This window comes from Lachnellula hyalina (assembly GCF_007821495.1).
Source record: "Lachnellula hyalina strain CBS 185.66 chromosome Unknown contig00132, whole genome shotgun sequence".
Classification (NCBI taxonomy): domain Eukaryota; kingdom Fungi; phylum Ascomycota; class Leotiomycetes; order Helotiales; family Lachnaceae; genus Lachnellula; species Lachnellula hyalina.
In genome coordinates this window covers 1-12,028 of record NW_022157246.1, presented here as the reverse complement: position 1 = coordinate 12,028, position 12,028 = coordinate 1, and the positions used below count along the sequence as shown (strand labels likewise).

Here is a 12,028-nt window from a genome sequence, read left to right as displayed (position 1 = left end):
TATGTGCTAGCGAAGTTTTTCAGCTTGGTGGAAATTCGTTTCGTATTGGTGGGTCATCTCTCGCCGCCGCTACTGGTATCACTTCTGTCACTTGACTAAAAGGATAATCCACTTTGGCCCCTCTCCGACATTTTATATCACCTTGGCAGCCAGAAAAATTCTCCATTAATTCTCCATTCATCCATCCTATGGTCCTGAGTTTTAATGCCTCCAATCAATTTGGAGGTGAAAAGGGGTGGTTGGAAGCCTATAGTTGTTATAAGTAGACGCTGTTTTCTTCTGTTATTATGGCTACCTACTATCTACTTCTGGTCTCTTGCATATCTCCCATTCGCTTTTGCAATCTCTCATCATGAAATCCCCTACCTGTATCCTCGTCGGTATCTACATTCTTATCGGACAAGCTGCAGCCGTCGGTGTAGTTGGTACGGCCCCTGGTTTCGCGGCAAGCACAACCGGCGGAGGCTCTGCTACTCCCCAGTACCCGGCAGATATTGCTGAGTTGACGACATGGCTTACGGATTCCACCGCTAGAGTCATCGTTCTCAACAAAGAGTAAGTCTCGATAGACCATCACCGTAGCTGTTTGTCTTACACAATCAGGTACAATTTCATCGGAAGTGAAGGAACTGTCACTGAGACTGGATGTCGACCGGCTTCCAATACATGCCCTGATGATGGAGGTCAAGATGCTATTAATCATGCAGACTGGTTCGTACTTACTTTCAATTGCTCTTAAAAGTTCTTGCTCTAATGCTCATAGGTGCACGAATGGCAATGCTGGAACTGGTTCCACTTCTATCTCAGTCACATACGATGCGGCAGGAGTAACTCCCATCAATCTTGGCTCCAACAAATCAATCATCGGCATCGGATCCAGTGGTGTAATCAAGGGTAAAGGTCTCCGCATCGCCAACGGCGCAGAGAACGTGATCATTCAGTATGAACCCGACCTCTTTGACTTTGTCTCAATCCCATTAACGATAACAGAAACATTCACATCACCGACCTCAACCCACAATACATCTGGGGTGGCGACGCCATTACCGTTGCAGGCAGCGATCTCGTCTGGGTCGACCATTGCAAGATCTCCCTCATTGGACGCCAGATGTTCGTCGCCGGTACTACAGCATCCAACCGTGTTACCATCTCCAACACTGAGTTCGATGGCGTTACTTCTTGGAGTGCCACTTGTGACGGCCATCACTATTGGACTATCTATCTCACAGGCTCTAATGACCTGGTCACGATGAAGGGAAACTACATCCACCATACCTCCGGCCGTGGTCCAAAAGTCGGCAGCAACACCTTGCTTCACGCTGTCAACAACGAGGTAAGTACAATGGCTCGTTTGTTATTATACTCCCCTTTCCCCTAACATACTTTGCAACTCATCCTCCCTTTTCCCAAAACAAGAACTCGTTCTTTCTCTCCTCTCGAAACGCCCCTAAACAACAAGCAACTAACGCTCCATCATCTAGTGGTACGCTGTCTCCGGCCACGCATTCGACGTCAACGCCGGAGCCTACGTCGTCGCCGAAGGCAACGTCTTCCAAAACGTCGTGACCCCACTCTTAGAAAAAGTCGGCAGCCTGTTCGCCAGCCCCAGCACGAGCGCCAACACTGCCTGCGCCGCCTATCTAGGCCACAACTGCCAGTTGAACGCTTTTGGCAGTTCGGGCACTTTTGTCGGCACAGATACGGATTTCTTTTCGGATTTCAGCGGCAAGACAGTTGCGACTGCTAGTACGGCCAGTAGTAGTATTGCGGCGGCGGCGGGTGTGGGTCTTATTTAGGAACGGTGGTTCGTAGCTTTGTGGGGGGGGGGGGGGGGGGTAGAATAGAGGTGTTGATTGAGATTAGGTGGGGATTTGTTGGGTGTGTGGCGTGGGTGTGGTCACCTTGTTAACTTTCTGTTTTGTAAATAATTTTCTGTTTTGTAAATATTGTTTATTGTATATATGTTAGGTCCTTTGAGTTCTAGGTATAGAACTCAAAGATTGAAATACCAGTCTTGATGTTTCTCTCTCAAGTCTAGAAAATCCCGCGTGTGAAATAAGCTTGGTTTTAGTATCTACCCTTATTTAAGTTGGCTTAAACTCTAAAAACTCCTATTCGATTCAGTTTTATTTCAGCATAACTAATTATATTTCAGCTTGCTTTATTTTCTATGAATTTTTAGACTTAAATATATTTAAGTCTAACTTAGATCGTTCTAGTGTTTTATACACAATGGGAGAATCCAGCGAATGAGAATCCCGGGTGGCGATGTTATGGCTTGTTTGAGGACGATGGTTATAGTTCGAAAATTTATTCATCAATAAGACGATAGGTCTAAAGTGCTTTGTGTTTGATAGGACTTTGTTTCGGACGATATATATATGATATGCTTAGAACTTGGTTTATTGCTGCTCAAAAATATGTTATAGAATGAATATATATAGATACAATGGTTTCCACTCGCTCTAGACGAGCTCGGGGTATAAAAAACAGCTGCGAATGCTAAACTCCAACCATGCGTCTTCCATGGACATTTTTGAACCCAGGCTTTGTACTTAACTACCACCGGCGCAGACTTTGATGCCATGAGCATCTGCTTGATTCTCCAGCAGCCCCCAACCAAGATATTGTCTCCAAGCCAATAGATAAGGCGTTTTGCCTCCACTCTCAGCGCCTTTGCAAGTTGCTGAAGAGTCAGTCGGCCCCGCACCAGGCATGCCAGTTACATCAGTGAACGCCTCCGAATCTTTACAGTCCGTGAAGAGGGGGTCCCAGCTACTTCCTGGAGTCAAAGACCACGTGCAGACTCTCATGTTAGAAAGACAGTCGGTGTTGAAAGCAGTTGACGAGATGCTGATTGGGGTGTCCGAGCCCTTAGTTGAGCCATTCGCTGCGGCGCATGCGGCAGCACCTCTGAAGAGAATCTCGGGACGAGTATAGTTGCTGAACCAGAGGTTCATGTCGCTATTGAAACTCTTCCATCGCGTATCGGATTTACCGGGCATCAAGGAGTACGTCGTATCATCTACAGAATCGTACCAGAATGTATCGCAAACGCCATTCGAATCGTAACCTGTTGTACAGGGAGAATTGTAGCTAAGTGAGGTACCGTTGCTCGCAAGAGCATGAACAGAAGTGTTGAGCGCACGCGTAATAAAGACTCCATTCATCTGGTAGGCTTGCGATATTAGATAGGCCATCATACCGTTCAGTAGGCTATCTGCCAGTTGATCCAGAGGAGGTAGAAACGCGCTAAAAGCACCACTAGAAGCGAATGCAGCGAAAGCATTAACATCATTTACCATAGGTGGGAGTGCTTTGCCGACACTATCCTGGAGAGTTTTCACGCCATCTCCAAGCTTGGCAGCGACGTCTTGCATCTGGAGGAGTTGCGAGTCCGCTGTGCCTATAGGGTATAAGAACTTGGCAACACCAGGAGCTTGCTGAGCACCAATGACCAAGGCCTTGCCAATGGCTGCTTCGGGTCCCGGAATGAAAGCTAGGCCAACTGAGAGTGCCGTGAGAATGTCGTTTAAGATAACGTTCTTTTTCTCGATGGGATCGATAACCTGAACGACTTTTCCAACCATAGAATTAGATATGCTCCCTGCGCTGATAATCGCCGTGTAATAATTAACAAAGAACGCATTGATGTTGTATAGATTCCACTACAAGGGAGAATGTCAGTTCTGCAGATATATAAAAGGGCGGAATAGGATAACTTACAGCTACATATGCGTTTCTGACACCGTTCCAATTATTCTTGAAATCAGCCCATGCCGGTTGTCTACAAGGGCCATCAACCGCGAGTATGGAACAATCTGAAGGGCTATATGGCGTCATAACTTTGTAAAAGCATTCGGCAAACTGTGTGCCTTCACAGGTGCTGTTAAATGCACCCCACCACCACTTAACATAGTCGTCCATGTTTAGGGCTTCCCAACAACGAGCATCCAGGATATCAGCGGATGTACAGTTTCCTGCCACGGCATCGATTGGTGAGTTTGCCCAGATCGGATGCTGCGCAGTAATTTCTTCGGTCTTGATTTCAGGAACCTCGACATAATTGGTCGGCACAGAGCCGGCGCCGGTATTGCATACCGTGGTAAGGTTACCGCTGGAGTAAGCCAGAATTGTACTGACACTGCTTGCAGATGCCGATCCCGAGCCGGCACAAGTACAGTAACCTTGGTTCGAACCGTCATGCTTGGTCCCTATAGCGCAGCCCTGATCAGGAACAGCGACGGGCACCAAAGACGAGACAATTGCGGCTTCCGAACTGGCGATTTTCGAATTGGTGCTTATAGGGAACCTGCTACCAACGCAGACAGTATCGGTCGAAGCAACATTATTCGAGTCTGTGTAAGGTACCAAAGAGGTTGATGTACAGCCATTGATAGCACCGGCATTGTTGGTTTCGGTGAAGACGATTTTCGGACCTGCAGTGGTGCCGGAAGCGCTGGCGGCGCTGGTTGCTGTACCTGCTGAGGTAGTTGCCGCCCGGACATTAAGAGTTCTGCGAGGTAGAGCGTTTGCTGGAATAGCACCAGTCGAGCCCGTGAACAGAAGAACGGCCGCAAGGTGCGGAATAAGGCTATTGATAGCCACCATTTTGAAAAGAAGTGTGCGAGATATGACTCTTGAAAATGAAAGACTGGAAACGCTGAGATAGTGAGAAGTAGACAGAGCAATAAGAGAAAGTCTGGAGTACAACAAGGTGAAGAGCAAACTATTTCAAAAGGAACTTGATACTCATATACTCTGAGCTCTTGGTCTCTTACCCAGAGTACTGGGATAAAAATAGCCAAAAGTAACCTCATATTCATCCTACTATGAAGTTAAAAGATAGCAAATTGTCAAAAGCATGCTCACGGCACATAACTCAATCCTACGTGGTGTTTTTCCAATTTCCTTGAGGCCATTCAATGGCGACAACTCGTAAGGATCAAACCTGAGCCCTAGCGAAAGGAAATGGATATATTAGCGGTCTCAAACGCGGCTGTAGAACCATACAATACCTGGCACTCAAAAAAGGATAATGAGGCTCTTCCGGGATGGTTGGTTTTTGGCAACGGGTGCTGAAACGGGAGTTTCTCATCTAGGAATAGCACGCCCCACTCAGCCTCGATGCATATACGCAAAATACATGGCGTAGCACCGCCCATGTTGCTACCCCTGACTTGGTCACTTGGGACACGAGAGCTCTTTTGTCATTGGAGGAGGCAGGTTAAAGGATTGTTAGAATGATACGACTGCAGTATATTGTACGATGAAATTAGCAGTTATATCTAACAAGGATGCTGATCTATGCACGGAACGTGAAAGCTTAACTTGAATTTAGGATAATCCCCATAATGCGGGTCTAGGGTATACGGCATATCATATTCATCCTTAATTCTTCACCAGACTATTATAATATAATCATGAATTCGAAGCTTTTCAATTGACAGCATCATGGTAATAAGTCCTACCTTTATTCTGTACTTTGTAATAATAGCGCAATTTAGCAAGACAGAGGAAGCCTTGAGGCTGAATCCCTAAGCGCCGGCTTCAAGGCGGGTTTGCAAACTGATAACTGAATTTGATAAGTCCGTAGGATGCTTCTTTACATTAAGTTTATAGACAAAGGCAAATTGGAAGGATGCGGCTCTATGCATATCAAAGTCACGTCACATCTTATGATGTAGGGATACCTAGTATAGTTACCCCGTATTGTTTTGCGGCACGTGGGCGTTCCCAAAAATGCCGAAAGTTTTCCAAATTTACTACAAGACTCCTGCAATATTAGTAGAAGACTAAGTCTGGACCAGGAAGCATTAAATGGCTCGTAGTCGGCGAGATTCTTATAGAGCAGTTTGACCTTGTACAGAGTATAACTTCAATCCAATCACTTACTAATATAGGGCGATGACAAAGGGTCAAGACGCCAGATGCATCGCCACTAATTTGTCCGCTGCGATCGCACTAGCTTTATCCACAGAAGGACAACCGCGCGCGTCAATATCTCCGTAGAGCTAATATAGTTACAGGGGGCTGAGCCTTGTATTTCGTAAGGAGAACCAATAATGATCGATTAAAATAAGGTTAAAAGCGCAAGCTTTTAGTCGCTGCACAGCATAAGTTCCTTTCCTAATACGGTACAGATGATGTATGTCGTTTCAAAACAGGAAGGATCAAACATTTGCTTGCGGCGTAGTATGCATCCTATAGTAGCATGGTATTACGCTCCGTATGTTAGTATAGTCGGTCGTCGTACGAGCGGCCAATCAGACGAAACTTTACTATAATCCTCCATGGTAAACTTATAAGGTAGCACCTCTATAGAGAATAAGATCAACATAAGTAGCCTTAGTGTGAGCATATCTGTAACAACTCTAGGAATATATACCTGTTTGATCCTTTTAACTCGTTATCTTCGAAATTAGAGTTGAATGTATACGTCAAATGTCCTTCTGGTTAGCGAAAAACATCAGATGGTCAGTAAACAATCTATTTCGAGGACATTCGAGGGTGCTACGCCCTCTCCTATCCCCTTCTCAAGCTTGTGCCATTTACTCGATTGTTTTATAACCTTTACTGCTGTATACCACTTAGCTAGGATAAACTCTATTCTAGGAGCTAGGCCATCATTTGATGAGTTTAGAACGGTCATTGGTAGATTCTTCCTTATTGAATCTAATAGTAGATTTCTCTCGGGTAAGCCAAAGGGTCCTGCAATTACTACAGCCGAGAGAGTAACCGAAATCCCACGGGGGATGTTAATAGACGACGGAATATACTACTAGACTTCCAGATACTTCGCTCCTTCTCTCTAGTCTCGGGGCTAATATGTCGAATTTCATCCTAAAGACATGTTTGAATCAACTGGAGAGGTACACTTCTCGCATTTGCATATACTCATACATGCAACTTCCTGGGCGGAAATTCTCTCAGAATAGTCTGTATGATCCCAAATCCACTTTACGGCAAAGACTTTACTACTATACTTTGATCAGCGCTTAGGGCTTGGTTTATCTCACTGAACAAAGATAATGGGAAACTAATTATTAGAAAGAGCTCTAGCGGTCAGGCTGGGCTACTTTAACAATGCTAGGACTGTCAGTTATAGAACGTGATATTAAAGATAATAGATTTATTAATGTCTAGAGAGCATAGAATCGAAAGAAAATGGGCTGTATAATCAACAGTGAACCTCCAAATTAAGTGATTCGCGTAATTGATACTTACTAATTCTAAGTTCAGCTCTTTAACAAATATGATTATCAAACCATCGTCCTTAATCCGCCACTGGTGTAATCGTTACATGACAAGCGGCAGCGGACATGCAAGGTGAGTTGGCAATGTACTCCGCACGCGCAAGGCTGTAGCAATAAAGGATGATGAATTTCCATCTCTACATCTCTTCCTGCATATTATCCCTCCGCCAAACCCTAAGCCCTTGTCTCTAACATCCAATGCAGCTAAACCTCATCGTTCCCGTCACCGACGGAGAAAAAGAAGTCGGGGATGAAGAAATCCACGGCAGATTATGGAGAGTGACTGGACCTCACGATATCACATGCCCAGGAAACCTCAAATTCCACTGCGTCTCGTACGTCTGGGGCCCCGGCATCGAGAAAAAAGGCAGCTTTTTCGACTGCAAAAGAGATATTTCGGACCAAACTAGACCAGCTCTAGCTGCTGCCATAAAAGCTGCAGCTGCTGCCGCATCTCAAGATGAGACCCTTGCACCTCTTGTGGAAATATTCTGGATCGATGCGATTTGTATTCCGCAACTGGAGACACCGGAGCGAGGTAAGACGTTGGAAAGGTAAGTTACCTCAAATCGTGTATCGTGTATCTGTAATCAAATCCTGATACTGACTGGCTATCCTGTAAAAGCATGGGATGGATTTACAGCGCCGCTCTGTCAGTCCTGATAGTCCTTCAACGCCCCATATGGCGCATCATCGAATCAGTATCCGATAAGGAAAAGAAATCACCACGCGCTCTTTCGTACGACGAAATGCAGATCATCGAAAAAGACACGTGGATTAGCAGAGTCTGGACATACCAAGAGCTCGTCAACGGGCACCTAGTATTCTTCACAACGCTCGAGCCCACAATTGCAGGGCACGCGATCGGGTCAGAGAAGTTTTTCAACTGCGTGGGCTTTTCTCTCGATACGTGGAAGAGAGCTTCGGGACAAGGGTATATCGCCGTGCTGGAGACCTTTCATAATCTCGACACGTTGGAAGATACCTTAGCAGACCGCCAGTTGGGCGATTATCTAGATCGGACTGCGTTTGGTGTTCTCTCAAACATGGCTATGCGTACCTTCGTCCCTGCCTTTGCTCAAAATAGACTATTGGCATCTCTCGGCGCCATTTCCAAAGATGTATCGTGGGGTCCGCCGTCTACGACTTTAGCAGAGCTGGCCGAAAAGCTGATGTCAACCTGCGAGTCTAAGGGTGATTTCTCATATATCTATACGAGCGATGTTAGAGATACATCACCTAGATTGGGATGGCGGCCGAGCCCTTCTCAAATCGCAGCCGATGAGCCTATGAACTTGGTTCCGGTGGCCAATTGGCATACGTGGGGCACCCAAAATGGACACAGAGATTTGAAAGGCCTCTGGTTAGACGAGATGGTGCACTTGAAGCCCGCCGATAGAATAGATGACGAAGTGGAGAATCTCCTGCAGCGCATAATGTTTGGATTTCCAGCGTTGGAACAACCTGGAAAACAACCTGACGTCGTGAACGACGGGATTTTTCCGCATAAGAAGAGTGGAGAAGAAGAGTTGAGCACTGGGATTCTGGAGTTTCTGCGCAAAATTAAGTTCAAGGGTTATGGAGAGCCGCAGGTATGCAAGCAAGGTCTATTCTTCTCGCAATTAGGGTTGGAGGATTGTGAATCAGTTCAAATATATGCATCGTCTAGTCTGCGATGGAGATTTGGTAGTCCTGGATTAGCAACATGGAAGGAGAATGGAGAAAGTACGTATTGCGCAGGAGTTTTTATGGGGGTTCCAAAGACAGAAGTTTCGCAGTCCATACTACTAGGGTAAAGGGTAGTAGCACTACAAGACAAATATGTGTAAGTAAAGTAAGTGAATTTATTGGAGGAATGAGAGAGTGATATGTGCTCAGTTTCTCGACTTCGAGGGATCTCCAAGGTGATGACCCCTGAGTATTCGGAGTTTGATAGCTGCTTAATCGTTATAATAGCCTGTCTGATGGATTCGGGGATGTTGAAAATGGTGTTGATGTCGGTGTAGATACGGACGTCCTGGTGCTGTACAACATAAAGTGAAATCTAGCCAATCAAACGGGAGCTATGTGTAGCGAACGTCTTGTGTAAAAGGAGTCTCCGTGACGGATGAGAAGGCGGCACTTGCCAGAGAGATTGGGGGTTTAATTTGCGCTTGATAGAGTATGTCAATTCGGGCGCGCAACAAACAGATGATAGAAATGTTGATTCGTGAATGAAACCAAAAAAGCCTGCCAAATTATAGTACAAGCCTGATATCTCCATCATAATCTACCCCAATCAGAACGCCACAATTTTCAACTAAAGATTACAATCCATCACCCTCGCCATGATCATCTCCCCTTGGTTCAACACCATGGAATGCTTCACCGAATGCAGAATCATCCATCCCAACATCCATATCCATGTCCAAGTCTCCTAGTTCGCCACCATTACCATCGAGATCCTCACCGTAGCTAGCCAGAGCATCACCTGCCGTGTCCAGATCTCCAAGATCAGCAAAGTCGTTTGGAGATCTAGGGAAATCAGGGAGTGGGGTTTGATTTGTCGAGGTCGTGGGTAAAGGCGATAGATTAGCGTCTGCAGGAGCAGAAAGCGTGGAAGTGGCTGGAGCAGCAATCTCAGGTTGAGATATAGTAGGTGGCTGCGAGTCCCTGGTAGGAGACACACCACCTGGAGGAACAACTACCCAGTCGTCCTTTTCAGCCTTATTTGGCTGCTGAGTCTGCGCACCCGGGTTAGATGCGTTGGCCATAGCGACATCAGGCTGTGCCTGTTGTCCCTCTGACGTCGCTGCCTGGGGAGAAGGCGCAGGAATGTTGCTTGGGGTACCAGCCTCGGACTGGGCTTGTAAATGAGCTTGGGGCGTAGGGAAGCTGCTACCTGGAGTTGCAGATCCGAGGCCAGCATATAAGTTGTCCAGAAGACCAGAAGCTGTGGAACCCATGTCCATGTCTGCATCGCCAACCAAAACGCCGCTAGTAGTAGAGCCATTGTTTGAACCAGGTGGAGTGGTTTGAGTCGGAGCCGCAGGAGGTTCTGGGCTGGCAACAATGGCAGCAGGCTCTTCATATCCACCATCTTGGATACGGACAAGTTCTTGCACTGCTGCTGCATGACGACCAACAGAAGCTTCCACTTGAGCAATGATATCAGCGACCTTCGAAGGGGCCTTGAGGACGGGCTTATCTTCGTCTTCGTCTTCTGAATCAACCCGGCCCTCAAGACGCCAATATTCGGGTCCAACGTCAGACGGGTTATCTACTGCACTCCGAAGTTCTTTCTCCGCGTCACTGATCTGGATTCCTTTTCGGAATTTGGCCAATCTCTTCGCGTGTTTTGCCTTCATCTTCTCAATGTCCCTGTTGGTTTGTTCAATCCTCTCACCAGCTCTCTTGCGAAAATCTTCCGCCTTATCCTTGTCCAACTGTCCAACGTAGCTATATTGAGCCTTATCCTTGTCAGGGTCAAGAGGCGCATCGAAGATTCCATCCGTAATGCTTGCAAGCTGCCCACGTAGGCCAAGACCAAGATCTGCGGGGACGATCTGGTTCATCGCATAAGGGGAAGACAAAAGTTCTTCCATCCACTCGTGGTTCTGTTTGTATCTGCTCATGCTAATTTCGCGCGGCGAAGTATGATCGAAGAAATCACCTCTGGCAGTATCTTCCTCATCGTCTGCATCGATCACGGAAACAGCGCTACTAGCAGCTGCTTGGGTCGCGTGTGCTTGAGTTCGAGGACGTTTGGTGGGGGGTCCTGCAGTCGCGTGCTGAGGAGGATATGCCATCGTCTGCGGGACTCGAGCCGCAGGCATGTTTCCACCGTACATTGCTGGATGATGGTTTCTTGGAAAGGCAATTTGAGGCCAATTGGGACGGTCGTTCAGCATGAAGTCCTTCTTAAGAATCTGCCCTTGAGAGTGGAGATAGGCGCGAGTGTTCATGGTCGTTTGGAGATGCGGATTAATAGGAATCATGCTGGACGGAAGTCGGTCGTTGGGTTCGGCTTGGAGGTAGTGGATAATCCAAAGCGACATATCAGGTGTAGGACCGGTTGAATTTGGATCCCTAGAGGGGTGAAGACGGTATCGCCGACGGGCATGAACCGCAAGAGGTTCACCAGGCGCATACCCGGTCCTGTGATGGAACATTTCAATAGACTAAAATCCAATCAGCTACGGCATCCAAGGTATAGTGTCCTGCGGGGAACTGACATATCCGCCTGCTACATCTACTTGATATCGAGATTCCGGGGGTGCCCAAACATAGCCATCGCTGGGATAATCAGTCCCCATCGAGGGGGACTGCCAAACAAGTAGAATTGTGCCATCAATAGGTCGGTCAAGATATGTCCAGTAGAAGGGGGCTTGGTCGCGTGTGATTTTGGGAGCTCCGAGTAGATATTCTGCGACTTTGTCGGGATGGAGGTTAAGGAGTTGGGGGAAACGGTATGTTGACAGGAGATGGACGTGGGGTTGCTGTCCAATTGCTATTAGTATCTAGGAACAGCGAGTGTACGAGAAGCACAGTATCGTGGGTGACTTACGAGATCACGATGGATCCCTTGGCTTGGGTCTTGCATTTTGGTAGATGCGCTGAGCTACTCGGCGCTGGTGATGGTGTGAAAAACAGATATGATAGAAGTCGCGACGGCGCGACGATAATTATGCTTAGTCATCATAACCCTGCCTCACTACCTCACCTCACCTCACCTCACCTCACCTCACCTCACCTCACCTCACCTCACCTCACCTCACCTCACCTCACCTCAC

General features: G+C 47.0%; 3 protein-coding genes across 3 annotated transcripts; 2 read left to right on the top strand and 1 right to left on the bottom strand.

The window, feature by feature from the left end:
* Nucleotides 1-352: 352 nt before the first annotated feature.
* On the top strand, nt 353-1,796 carry pelA (putative pectin lyase A; the record flags this gene model as incomplete). The annotated part of the gene is made up of 5 exons (XM_031151680.1): nt 353-555; nt 604-711; nt 764-940; nt 991-1,333; nt 1,482-1,796. The coding sequence occupies 5 exons, from the start codon at nt 353-355 to the stop codon at nt 1,794-1,796; spliced, it is 1,146 nt and encodes a 381-aa protein (XP_031003179.1).
* A 5,664-nt stretch (nt 1,797-7,460) lies between these two features.
* Nucleotides 7,461-9,052, top strand: LHYA1_G006745 (uncharacterized protein; the record flags this gene model as incomplete). The annotated part of the gene is made up of 2 exons (XM_031151679.1): nt 7,461-7,810; nt 7,882-9,052. Coding segments are annotated over 2 exons (1,521 nt in total), but the record flags the coding sequence as incomplete, so codon positions are not given.
* A 510-nt stretch (nt 9,053-9,562) lies between these two features.
* Nucleotides 9,563-11,838, bottom strand: ssr4 (SWI/SNF and RSC complexes subunit ssr4; the record flags this gene model as incomplete). The annotated part of the gene is made up of 3 exons (XM_031151678.1): nt 9,563-11,393; nt 11,436-11,734; nt 11,803-11,838. 3 exons carry the CDS (start codon nt 11,836-11,838, stop codon nt 9,563-9,565), a joined length of 2,166 nt encoding a protein of 721 aa, XP_031003177.1.
* Between the last annotated feature and the right edge of the window lie 190 nt (nt 11,839-12,028).